This window comes from Pygocentrus nattereri, chromosome 18, assembly GCF_015220715.1.
Source record: "Pygocentrus nattereri isolate fPygNat1 chromosome 18, fPygNat1.pri, whole genome shotgun sequence".
Lineage (NCBI taxonomy): Eukaryota > Metazoa > Chordata > Actinopteri > Characiformes > Serrasalmidae > Pygocentrus > Pygocentrus nattereri.
In genome coordinates, this window is record NC_051228.1 from 12,415,528 (window position 1) to 12,429,854 (window position 14,327).

At 41.8% G+C, this 14,327-nt stretch overlaps 1 protein-coding gene across 1 annotated transcript; it reads left to right on the top strand.

The window, feature by feature from the left end:
- Positions 1-1,224: 1,224 nt before the first annotated feature.
- On the top strand, positions 1,225-6,648 carry LOC108439206 (arachidonate 5-lipoxygenase-activating protein). Its single transcript, XM_017717474.2, has 5 exons — positions 1,225-1,377; positions 1,497-1,578; positions 5,486-5,556; positions 5,781-5,862; positions 6,076-6,648. Exons 1-5 carry the CDS (start codon positions 1,308-1,310, stop codon positions 6,236-6,238), a joined length of 468 nt encoding a protein of 155 aa, XP_017572963.1. The 5' UTR covers positions 1,225-1,307; the 3' UTR covers positions 6,239-6,648.
- The last annotated feature ends 7,679 nt before the right edge of the window (positions 6,649-14,327 follow it).

Here is a 14,327-nt window from a genome sequence, read left to right on the forward strand (position 1 = left end):
GACTTGTTTATTTTAACCTGCATTTCCTGTGCTTGCTGGCTTAACAGTGGTTCACATCTTGTGCTAAACCACATCTTAATAATGTTTTCCTCTAATTATGTTAGTCTTTGACACATCAGTGCTTTCAAGCTGGAAGGTGTGCTCTCAATCTGTTCAACAATTTCTCCTCATGACTGAAAGTATTCTACTGTTGTTCATTACTGTGGTCTTCCATGGTCTCATAAATTATTTCTTGTAAGTTGAATTACCAATGTATTCTTCTTTTATTCCAATATACTAGTTGATTTTTGACACATCTAATGTTTACCTGTCTGATTTCTTCTCATTTTTCACTCTCATGATGGCCTGCTTTACTGGCACTGACACTTCTTGGACCCAAGTTTTCAGAGACAACAACAGTGGCTCAGGGTACAACGTCACATGAAGAAACAACTCCAGACTTTTGTAACATCTCTTTTCAGCAGTGGTTCTCAAACTGGTCCTCGAGGTTCTCACCATGGTTTACAGTTTGAGAACCACAGTATTAAAGATTGTATTCCCTACATTAGAGGTGCCCAGCTCCTGCTGATCTTCCATACTGCAGAGAACCAACACCTGGTTGTAATATTCAGATACTGAAGGTCTTCAATAGTCTGGATCAGTTGTGTTAGATGAAGGTTGGTTCTACATTCTACAGGGTGGTAGATCACCCTGGACTCAAGCCTAAGGGCAAATGGCATACACATCATCTAGTGTAAGATGGGCCTATGTTTAAAATAGGGATTTAGCTAAATGTGTTGGTTCTAAAGCCCACCTTTAAAGAAGTCTAAAACATGATTGCTCAAAAATAGATGGATTTTTTTATTTGCTTCAGGGAAATTATTCTCAAACCAGACACTGTGAGATATATGTGAGAAATCTGTTTCACAACTTTTTTGACGGTTTTTCATAAAATCTTCTCAGTAAAATGTATTCAGTGTAGGAAGATGTTCCATTCAATCATCACTGCAACCCCAACAACTTTTAAATTACCCTTCACTGGAACATGGGAAGAAATATAACAGCTTTTCACACCACAACCAGTGCATCTCAGAATGACTCTGACAAATTTAAACAGTCACCATCACTCTTTATTACTGAAAAAAGGGTGGGGGTTGTAGTGGAAGGTATACAAATGAGTAAAAGAGGAAAGAGGCTGTCTCATCACAACAGGAAATGCATGAGAGAATTTGATAAGAGATATCCTATCTCACCCACTAGTTGACTATCATCAGTCCAACATCAGATCAGCTCTGACAGACAGCCTTCTGCACTTGCACTGAGAAAAGATGGATGAGGTGGTGATGGAGAATATATTCTTATTGGTGCTGGTCACGCTGCTGAGTGTTCTACAAAATGGTAGGAGTGTCTTTAGAAATGTTCTTTAATTTCTTATTATACTTAGAAGTGTCTGAAACAAATGTTTCAAAGATTTGAAGCTCTCAACACCCTTCTCTATGTGATTTTATCTCTTGAAGCATTCTTCGCTCATAAAGTTGAAAAGGAGTGTAAGGCTCATAATGGCAAAACACCTGCGTTTGAACGACTATCCTGTGCCAAGTGAGTCTGGTTGTAATAATCTCACCAAACGTCATATAACAGAAAAGCAGAATTAGTTTGTTTTGCATGTTTGACTCGAATTGTGATAGAAAGTATCAACTGTGTTTTTTTAGAAATAGAATTGTAATGTAGGGAATGGTTTGTATTTGTCTAACAGCACTTTTGCATAATGTAGTGCACTTTTCTGTATCAGCGTGAACTTTCCATGCCATTTGCCTAAGTATGTTTAGTGAGAATAGACAGCATGCACTTCCCCTATATGACTAACAGTCTGTCTGATTCCTAACAATAGCTTAGCTATTCCTTTTCTCGCTCCCTCTCCAGCCAATTAAACCTGAACTTAACACAACAAGCAGATGTCCCTTTGGTCAATATGGGGCTGAAAGGGTCAAACACATATAACTATGTAATTTTCATCAGACACTGTTTTTTACATATGCAAAGCCAAAAAAGAGAGCACTGTACAGGTATAAACAATATAAATTTACCTTCAAAGGTACAAAACGGTCCTTAAAGAGAGAAATATTAATGGTTTTTAAAGTGAAAAATAATAATGTAATCATTAACACATTAACTAATTAACTTAATTAATTAAAGTCATTAAGAGTGGTTTGATGCCATATGTTAAATTCTAGAGTACCTTACTAAGTCAGAATGGTGGTGATAGGAACGCGACATAGAAAGGAGTTTAATGCCTGTAAAACCTCTAAAAGCTCTAAAAGTCCACAAGTCTGAGAACACATCTGGTATTATTTTCACTCAAACCTGAAAATAAAAAGAAAAATTTTAAATTAAGAAAAGTTATAACAAAAAGAACAAACAAATATTTGAAATTCTGCACTATTTCTATCATTCAGTGGGACTTTTGGTCCCAAAAACACATTCATGGTGGAGAGGTACATGAAGGACAAAGCAGTAGTAAATGAAATGTCTACAGTTGCATTGCAAATGTTTCTAATCACTATAAATGACTTTGTTTGCATCTCAACAACTGAATTATGTGGAAATCCATGGAATTGAATAAGCTCGTATTATTGAAAACTAAGTTTGAGGTAATATGTAAATACTACTAAAGTTTCCAGGTTTAACAGTAAAAAGCCTGTACAGTTCTAAAGAATAAAGAGAGGTTGTTTGTATAAATAAATTCTGAGTTATAAATAGTCATAAAAACAATAAATTCCCTTATAGGGACTGTATGGGGACTGTAGGGAGTGGGGAGTGAGTAGTTCAGAAATAATTATGCACTGCCTTATACATTTTTCAAAACAATGAGGAAAATTCCATGTTTTTCCATGATATGGACAGACCAGATGTGAACTTCAATTTGCCAGGATTATAACAAGATATGTTCTGAAATATTGTACCATACACTGAACACTTATACTATACTAGCAAGCTGAAGTGTGGCCCTGGTCAAATTATGTTTTGTTATTTTTTTTAATTTTTAAAAAAAAATTTTTTTAATTTTTAATTGTTCATTTGCTGAATTTGTGTGTGTGTGTGTGTGTGTGTGTGTGTGTGTGTGTGTGTGTGTGTGTGTGTGTGTGGGTGTAAATTTTCCCTTAGAAAATGTGACGTGACCTGACTGCAGGGGTTAAAACGTTTACTTATGACTGTACATACAGGGCAAAAGACAGGCTAGATTTCATCTAGACTCTTACAGAGAGTTGATTGGACTAGTGATTATATGTGCTCTGCACGTGTGCACGGCATACTATCAGTATGAATGTGCACGAAGCATTGAGAAGAGTGATCTAAAATGTGAGAGAGATAAAGAAATACAGAGAAAAAACTCAGGGCATTTATATCGAAGATGAAATACAGGACATCTGATCAAAGTACTTAAGTAGACTCTTAAAATACACATTTAAAAAAGTAAGTTTGTAAGCCTTCAATCATTTACCAGCATGCATCATCAGCAATGATGAATCAGAAACAGTGTACTAACCCAAAGAGGAAATTCAGTATTGTCAGCAAACGAGAGTGCTTTCTCCACATCCTGCACTGTTTTGCAGGTGTACTGGCTAGAATGTCTCTGTAGTCTTAACAAATCCTGAGTTGTGAAGTCAGTCCATTTCAACATTTTACAGATACTTTAGATACTTTAGAAGCTTGACCAGAATGGGTTGTGGAGTCCCATGATTTCCTTGTTCATTCGCTAATACCCTCCTCCTTATAAGTCTCTGTATGATCCACGCTCAAAATCTGGTCATTCAGGAAATATTTTGGCTTGTGAAACCCCTCACTTATGGCACCCGTAATGTTTAACCACCTTTTCACTCCATCAGTGATAGATTTAGCCTTCAGCCTGCCATGAAAATAAAATGCAGTTCATATAAGATCTGTTTAAAGATAGAACATTATTTGAACAGCAAAAAATACAGTCTATCCAAGGACCACTTTTTAGACATTGACAACTGAGGAGTTTTGTTAAGAAATAATTCCTTAACAATTTTCCACTTGAATCTCTAATTTCACTGGTTGATGTTTTGTTATCATTTAGCATAAATTCTAAGGCTGTAATCTCTTGCCATTGACGAGGTAAATCCTCAGCCCACAGATATAATTAAAGCACACTGGATGCAAGACTTGAGCTCAAGTATGGAATACAATTCTTGTGTGCATGTCTCATCTCCATGTAATAGACGTGGTTTAAAATAGTTTAAGATCGTGTCTATATGTCTAAACTAGCCAAGATTCACCCAAATTTGAATCTTGCCAATGCAGGACACGATGCACCCAACACCCACAACTTAACATGTTTTGTTCACGTCCAAGTTTGATTGGCTTCTGGGCATCAGAGAGGCTTATAATACTCTGTAACTGTACCATCCCCTTTATTGCTATTTTTAGTTGAGGCCAGAGGATGCCAAGCAACCTTCAAATTCTTATAAAGTCATGGCATTTTCTTGCTTGCTAGCTCATCAGTTCATCTCAGCTAACTGGAAAAATCCATCCATCCATCCATCCATTCTCTAAGCCGCTTCCCCGTCAGGGTCGCGGGGGGGGTGCTGGAGCCTATCCCAGCAGTCTTCGGGCGGAAGGCAGGATACACCCTGGACAGGTCGCCAGTCCATCGCAGGGCAGACAGACAGACACAGACAGTCACTCACACACTCACACCCAGGGGCAATTTAGCATGTCCAATTGGCCTGACTGCATGTCTTTGGACTGTGGGAGGAAACCGGAGAACCCGGAGGAAACCCACGCAGACACGGGGAGAACACTGGAAAAATCCAAAATGCTAAATATATAAAATAATAAATATAATAATAATAATAATAATAATAATAATAGTAATATGCACTGAAAGCTTGTAATTATAAGTGTTCTGTGGTTGATTTTCAGCTCAGTATGACCAAGATTAAAAGCCAGGGAATCTGATCATAGGTCAGCACTCTTGCTCTAATCTGCATGTATGAATGTGGCAGAAATAGGGGTCAAATCAAGCTGTTGTTTACTTCCTTTAGGCAATATGCTGAATACATTCACATGCATATGTTTAATACTCCCAGTCAAATTATGTTTTGTTGATTGTGAAATACAATCCAAGTACTTTCCCATTCAGAGGGGAATAAGACAAGAGTGTTGCCTTCCACCAATTTCTATTTTTTAACAAGTTTAACACATTGAGAGCATATAAAGTAAAATGTGCCAGAACCTGTGGATTTGTTGCTGTATATGTGGCCTGTTTAATGTTTTCAGAAATGTGTTCAATTTAGCATATGAACAGTAATTGCAGTAACAGTAATTTAAAAGCATTACTTTGTGCATAAGTGTGTTCTCTGTATAGAGTATGTGTCCCTGTCACTTACAAGATCACAAAAAATGCCATTGGACTAGGGGCACCCAAACTTCTGCATATGGCCATATTCATCATATCGAATATGCTTCCTTTCCCTTCTAGTCGAAACTGTATGGATGTCTACCCAACATTCCTGGCAGTCATGTGGTGTGCTGGGATCTGTCTCAGTCAAGGTAAAGACATTGACATATCAGTCACTAATTTCTAAAAATGTACTGTTTACCAAATTCTGATGTTTCACATAACTGCCTTTATGTGGCCTATAACACTTTTGCAGATGCTGAAATGACTTTTTGGAAAAAAAAAAGAAAGAAATGCATAACAGTTTAAAAATCTTTAAGACAATGCTTTACAATATTTCTAATACTTTAACAAATTGTAATATATTCCTTTTTAGCACCAGCAGCATTTGCTGGTACTATGTACCTTGTGGCCAGACAGAAATACTTTGTTGGATACATGGGACAGACATGCCAGAGGTGATAATCATAATAATATATAAATATACTACAGTAATATTTAGCTCTGAGTATACTCCTCTCATTCTTCATATATCAACAATGTTGTGTCATTGACTTTTTGGCAAACCTTGTAAGATTGCTGTCAGTAACGTCTTAATATCAGAGTTGTTGTTGCTCAGTGATGTCAAAACCTCTACTGCTGTTCCTTTATTTATTTTGGTGTTGCTACAGCACTCCCGGCTTCCTGTTCGGAAAGCGCATACTGTCCTTCCTATTCCTCATGTGTGTTGTGGGTGTGGTGAACTACCTGCTGTTGACCTATGGGGGCAGTGACTATAAAGAGTACATCCAGACCATCACCAAGGCTGCCTCCGCTCTCCTCCTCATACCTTAGTCAGCATCCAAAGATTTGCCTCTCAGAGCAAGTTTTACAATCTTTTACATTTCAAAATTGTTATTCACATGCAGCACTATTACACATACATGTCACGGAGCACATTATTCTATGGTTCCAATATTTGGCCTGCGCTGTTATTTGTTTAAAACCTCAAAATAATGAGTGCCTCTTTGGTCAGTGCTACCCACAAGCATTATCAATCTGTTGTTGGGAGTTGTTAATCTTCTGTGAGAACGGTTTTGAACAACTAATTTACATTCAAACTTATCTTTCAATCTTTCCTTCTATACTCCTTACATCTGAGTGTTTTGGTCTACACTGTTACAATACTTTATTGTATATTGTATCCGTTATGATTAGGGGCCATTTTGATTGCTTTGTCAATAAAACAGGATGATTTACATTTATCCAATAAGTGTCCTTCTTTAAGTGATGATTCAGTATAAGCGTCATATCTAAGCTTAAAATGAACTAGGTAAGCATGAAATACTGCGCTGTGAGACACACACACACACACACACACACACACACACACACACACACACACACACACACACACAAACATTTTCTAAGCCACTTCTCCCTCAGGGTCACGGGGGGGTGCTGGAGCCTGTCCCAGCAGTCAGGCGGAAGGCAGGATCACTGTGAGACAGACCCCTGGATTGAGAATGTGTAGTGGCATAAAGTTATCAGTAATTCAAACTGCAACTCATTACATACAATAACTATATAATACTGATTTGCAGTAACTCTTCTCTCTATGGCCACCAAGCCTTTACTGTCAATCCAGGATTAGATACTCAGGCTGTGATTAATTCTATGCACATGATCATGAAAGTTTGACATTTATGATGAACAGCCATTTGCATGAAACATGAAGAGGAGTTGCCCAAGAAGGAAAACAAAATCATCCTAGCTAAATATGTAGAAAGTAAAATGGTAAAATGAAACACTGTGGATCCTGCCACATCTAAGGTCCTGCCACAACATTTCTTCAACCCAGCCATTCCAAAATGCAAAAATTATTCTGCTTCAGCCATTCTTTGTGGACTAACTGGTTTTTAGGGTCACTGTCTTTCTGCAGGACGCACCTTCTGTTGAGGTTCAGTTCATGGATGGAAAAATTAACACTGTCCTGTAGAACTTTGTGATACAATCCAGAATTTATAGCCCTGTCCAGTGATGGCAAGCTGTCCTGGTCCATTTGCAGCAAAACAGCTCTAAACCATGATACTGCCACCACTGTGTTTCACTGTTGGGATATTGTTCTTATGCTGGAATGTTTGTTTTTGGCAACAAAACAGTTATCATTTAAGCCATAAAGATCTGTTTTTGCCTTATCCATCCTCATTACATTATTTCAGAAGTCTTCGGGCTCATACAGGTGGTTGTTATGAAACTTTAAGCAGGCAGCAGAATTCTTACTGGACAGAAGAGGCATTCTCAATGCTATCATTCCATACATAACATTCTTGGACATATGAGTCAATGTAAGAGGCCTGCAGATCCTTAACTGTTTTTTGTGAGCTCTCTGAATATCTCTCTGAGTTCTCTGAGGTCCCCAGGAGTCTTTTTTTTGAGACGTGGCATGACTTTGATGATGAAGACTTTTTTTGAACATAGAGTAGGGTCAGTCTGATCATTATCCAATTGCCAGAAGCTCCTGACCCTAATTATTCCCTATACCAAAATGATAGTTCTAGATGTTCACAATATTTTGCCAGTCAAAATATGAAATGTTAGGTCATTTTGTTCAAAAACTGAATATAAAACTATTTACTTGCTTGTTTGTTTTATTGGGTTATCTTTATCTATTGTATGACCTAAAAGAAGAACTGACATGACATTTCCTTTTAGGGGACAAGGGGATCCCTAACTGTAGGGGCCAAACATTCAGGCTTCTTGATGAGTGCCCACATTCACTTGCCCACTTGTGGAGAAAATGGTGAAGGATGATTCATCTGACCATTTCACATCCCTGTATACCAAGGCTGATGTTTTTTGCATGAGCATTCATGTTTGCACTGATGGGGCTTATGCACTACAACACCACTATAACATAGGGACAGGAGGGAGAGTCACCCATGAAGTTCTCTTGGGAGGCGAGTAAGCAGTCAGACAGACTACACGCTGGACAGGTGAGGAAAATGAGTGACAAGTAAGAGTGACAAAATGAGAAGAAAATGAGTGACAAGTTAAGTTTGGACACATTTTAATGTGATAGACACTTCAAAGGCAGAGTGTAGACTGTGCAAAGTTAAAATTCCCAAGAGCCACTTGGGAGCTGAAAGAGCCGAAATTCCCATCACTGGTTTTCATTACATATCGCATAGACCAAAGCTCCTGCTGTCTATGATGCAATAATAAACCATTTCAAAGTGACTTCTTTCTTCTTGACACGCTTTATTATAGTTGCGCATTGCAAAGCATATGTATATGCTATCATGTTATCCGATTTATATTCTTCTTCTTCTTCTTTTGTTTATTTTTCTGCCAGATTTTTGTCCCGTAACTAGTCCCACAGTTTTCGAGATACTGACACCGTTCCAACTCCAGATTGTCCGGCTCGATTGTGCGATGCGTGCTTGTATAGAGCTTTTTGATCGGATGCACAGATTCTGAACAGCAGCCAAAAATGTGGGAATTTTAGTCCCATTGAAAATGAATGGGGAGGCTGTTGGCAGCTTGCCAGACATGATGTCACAATGGCCCCCTCTCTCACACAACACATACAAACTCACGCCCGGCCCCCAGCCTATCTCTCTGCATTACCACCACACATAATGTATTTTTTTAAGGTGGAACCGTTTTTAAGGTGGAACTGCACTTAGGTAGCATTGAATTTTAAGGTGGAACTTCTTTTAACGTAGCACTGAGTTTACATTGACAATGAATTGGGTGAAAAATTGCATGATAATCTACAGTACTTCTGCTTGCCCGAACGACACCATTTCGCATACAGTACTTCAGGGCAGACCTGTTCTTCACTGTTGTTCTGACCCGCACTCATCCGTTTGTCGTTTTATTCCACCCCTCGTTTCTCCCATAGACTCCAATTCATTTTCGCCACCACGCAAACTCTATTACTTTTTTGCCCGACAGCCACTAAAATGCATGTACTCAGTCAGGGCAGGTCCCCAAGCTCTAAGCCACAACCATACTGACCCGCACACATCTGTTGTTTTATTCCATCCATTGTTTCTCCCATAGACTCCAATTCATTTTTGCCAACCCACAAAATACATCACTTCGTTGCACGACAGTCACCAAAATTCATGTACTCATTCAGGGTAGGCCCCAAGCTCTAAGCCACGACCATACTGACCCGCACTCTTCTATTTGTCGTTTTTCCATCCCTTGCTCCTCCTATTGAGTCCCACTCATTTTCGCCACCACTCAAACTCTATTACTTCTTTACCCAACAGCTATCCACACTCGTCCATATGTAGTTTTATCATCTCGTTCCTTGTATCGACTTCCATTGTATCTGCTGTGCAACTATCCTGGCACATTTCTAGTTGTATTATGCAATAGCTGTCTAGAAATATATGTATTCATCATACTGTATGTCTTCATTCATTCATTCACATTTTTACTTTAATGTGTCATCCATTTGTATGCATATTTATGTATGAAACAGACATCAGTCTCTGTATTTCCAGTGTTGAGTTGAACCCATTTGATAGATGGTAGTAATGTTACAGAGAATAATACAGTCAATGTACTTAATAATCAATTATTTGTAACTTTTGCGCCAAAGTGTTAACTCTTCTGTTTAAACCCGAATAACTAAATCTTCAGGCAGAAGCATCACAAAATGGAGCTTTATTGCATCTTGGTTTCTGACAGTGAATAATACATGAAAGATCATGATAGGATGTGTATCAGTGTGAGTGCATACAATATTAATTATGATGAGGATAAGCTGAAATCATGATCAAAGACTGTATGATAAAAGCATTAGCATTAGCTGCCCATCCTGTGCTTCTGATGCTGTTGCCTCCTCTGCGTTGATCAGGTGCCACTACTTGCCAGCCTTCTGGATCGGCTTGACCACCATTGAGCTTCTTTGAGTTAAGAAATGCGTTATCTCTACATGGCGCTGAAAAATTGATACATGCCTTTATAACTTCAACGCTAGACTACTGTGATCCATTGTTGTCAGGATGCTCTAGCAGGAACCTAAATAAACTTCAGGGTAAACTCAGGGTTCTCTCATATCTATGGTACCTTCTGGTTCTCTCCTTTTAGTTTATGCTGTTATAGTTAGATCTGCCGGAGTCACCAGCCACACTCTGAAGAAAAAAAATGAATTTTTAATTAAATCTTTCCTACAGTCATATTTCTGAGCTCTTTACTCTTCCTAAGATAATGACTATGCTCCCATCCTGCTGTTGGAAGACTGACCATCAGGGTCTCCTCCTCGCCATCACCAACCCACTCTCCTGTTCAATTGTGCCAACTACAACACCTTCAATTACATCACTGTGCCATCCAGATGTACCAGCATTGAGATAGGATGAGACTGTTTCAGGTCACTCCCACTTTTCATAAAGACACAGTCAGAGACTGCCTCAGTCAGAGACTGCCTCTACCAGTGCCATCTAGACTTCAAACAGAGATCCTCTTAGCTTTTATTTGATACTTAGCTTATTAAATTGTAAATACTGTGTGACCAGAGGAGGATGGGTCTCCCCTTGTGAGTCTTGGTTCTCCCCAAGGTTTCTTCCTCCAGTCTGAGGGAGTTTTTCCTTGCCACTGTTGCCTCTGCCTTGCTCACTGGAGGATATATGTTGTAACTGTATGTTTTCAAATTTCTGTTTAGCTGCTTTGTGACAACACCATTGTAAAAAAGTGCTATGCAAATAAACTTGAATTGAATTCTGACTGTACAACGCTAAGCAGTCTTCACCTCAGATGCTGCTGCTGCCACTGCATAATCATACACCAGTCTAATTAACCACTGCCCCACCTGTTTTTCCTGCTTTGTACTATAGTACTATATACTAACAATGTATGCTATCTCGTGTCAACCAGAGGAGGATGGGTTCCCCTTCTGAGACTTGGTTCCTCTCAAGGTTTCCTTCTCTTGTTCTTTTCCTTGCCACTGTTGCCACTGACTTGCTCCCGGATTTTCTCTTTTCTTTTTTTTTTTGTAATACTGATTCCTCTGTAAACATTTTGTTGTTACACAACACCTATTGTAAAAAGAGCTATATAAATAAACTTTGCTTGCTTGCTTGCATTATACCTTGAACAGCTGCTTGCTAAACATCCATCCATCCATCCATCCATCCATCCATCCATCCATCCATCCATCCATCATCTTCCGCTTCTCCGGGGTTCGGGTCGCGGGGGCAGCATCCTAAGCAATGAGGCCCAGACCTCCCTTTCCCCAGCCACTTCCACTAGGTCCCTGGGGGGATTCCGAGGCGCTCCCAGGCCAGCTGGGCGATATAGTCATGCCAGCGTGTCCTGGGTCTTCCCCGGGGTCTCCTCCCGGGTGGACTTGCCTGTGACACCTCCCAAGGGAGGTGTCCAGGAGGCATCCTAACAAGATGCCCGAATCACCTCAACTGGCTCCTCTCGACGTGGAGAAGCAGCGGCTCTACTCCGAGTCCCTCCCGGATGACCGAACTTCTCACCCTATCTCTAAGGGAGAGTCCAGACACCTTGCGGAGGAAACTCATTTCGGCCGCTTGTATTCGCAATCTCGTTCTTCTCAAAGCTCATGACCATAGGTGAGGGTGGGAACATAGATCGACCAGTAAATCGAGAGCCTTGCCTTATGGCTCAGCTCTTTCTTTACCACAACAGGACGGTAAAGAGCCTGCATCACTGCTGACCCAGCACCAATCCGCCTGTCAATCTCCCGCTCCCTTGTACCATCACTTGTGAACAAGACCCCGAGATACTTGAACTCCTACTCTTGAGGCAAGAGCTCATTCCCAACCCAGAGAGGGCTCTCCACCCTTTTCTGCCTGAGAACCATGGCCTCGGATTTGGAGGTACTGATCCTCATCCTGGCCGCTTCACACTCGGCTGCAAACTGATCCAGCGAAAGCTGAAGTTCATGGCCTGATGTCACCAATAGGACCACATCATCTGCAAACCACAGCGATGTGACCCTGAGGTCACCAAACTGGACACCCTCCATCCCCTGACTGCGCCTAGAAATTCTATCCATAAAAATTATTAATAGAATCGGTGACAAAGGCCAGCCCTAACGGAGTCCAACTCTCACTGGGAACAAGTCTGGCTTACTGCCGGCCTGCGAACCAAACTCCTGCTTTGTTTGTACAGGGCCTGAATGGCTCGTAGCAAAGAGCCATGTACCCCGTACTCCCAAAGCACCTCCCACAGAATACCCTGGGGAACACAGTCGAATGCCTTCTCCAAATCCACAAAGCACATGTGGACTGGTTGGGCAAACTCCCATGAACCCTCCAGAATCCTGGAGAGGGTGAAGAGTTGGTCCAGTGTTCCACTGGACCCGCACTGCTCCTCCTGAATCCGATGTTCGACTATAAGCCGAACTCTCTTCTCCAGTACCCCTGCATAGACTTTACCAGGGGGGCTGAGGAGTGTGATTCCCCTGTAATTGGAACACACCCTCCGGTCCCCCTTTTTAAAAAGAGGCACCACCACCCGAGTCTGCCAATCCAGTGGCACCACCTCCGTTGTCCACGCAATGTTGAAAAGGCGTGTCAGCCTTGAGGAACTCAGGGCGGATCTCATCCACCCCTGGAGCCTTGCCACCAAGGAGCTTCTTAACTACCTTAGCGACTTCGGCCTCAGTAATGGACAAGCCTATTCCCGTGTCCCCAGACTCTGCCTCCTCACTGGAGAACGTGTTGGTTCCACCGCCCAATGATGTCTTCAGTCGAAGTCAGCAGCACAGCATCTCCACTATATACAGTGCTAGTGGCACACTGCTTTCCCCTTCTGAGTAGCCTGGCGGTTTGCCAGAATCTTTTCGGAGCTGACTTGAAGTCAGTTTCCAAGGCCTCACCGAACTCTTCCCACACCCAGGTTTTTGCCTTGGCAACGACTGAAGCTGCAGATTGCTTGGCCTGTCGATACCTGCCAGCTGCCTCTGGTGTCCCACAGGCCAACCATGCCCGGTAGGACTCCTTCTTCAGCTTGTCGGCATCTCTCACCGGGGGTGTCCACCACCGGGTTCGAGGATTACCGCCCCGACAGGCACCAACGACCTTGCGACCACAGCTACAGTCAGCCACTTCAACAATGGAGGAGCGGAACATGGCCCATTCTGAGTCAATGTCCCTCACCTCCCCCAATATCTGGTCAAAGTTCTGACAGAGGTGTGAGTTGAAGATCAATCTGATAGGTTCTTCTGGCAGACGTTCCCAGCAAACCCTCACTATATGTTTGGGTTTGCCTGGTCTGACTGGCATCTTCCCCCACCACCTGATCCAACTCACCACCAGGTGGTGATCAGTTGACAGCTCAGCTCCTCTCTTTACCCGAGTGCCCAAAACACATGGCCGCAAGTCTGATGACACGACTACAAAGTCAATCATTGAACTGCGGCCTAGGGTGTCCTGGTGCCATGTGCACTTATGGACATCCTTGTGTTCAAACATGGTGTTCGTTATGGACAAACTGTGGTTTGCACAGAAGTCCAAAAACTGAACACTACTTGGGTTCAGATCAGAGAGGCCATTCCTCCCAATCACACCCCTCCAGGCCTCAGTGTCGTTGCCCACTTGAGCGTTGAAGTAGGACAATCATGTCTCCAGGAGGAGCACTTTCAAGCACCCCTCCCAAGGACTCTAGGAAGGCTGGGTACTCTGAACTGCTGTTCGGTGCATAAGCACAGACAACAGTCAGGACCCATTCCCCAACCCGAAGCTACCCTCTCGTCCACCGGGGAAAAACCCCAACATACAGGCGCCGAGTCGAGGGGCTATGAGAAAGCCCACACCTGCTTGCCGCCTCTCACCATGGGCAACTCAAGGAGATTGGACCCAGAGCCCAAGCTGTGTGTTCAGGTGAGCCTGACTATATCTAGCCAGTATCCCTCAACCTCGCGCACCAACTCAGGCTCCTTCCCCGCCAGTGA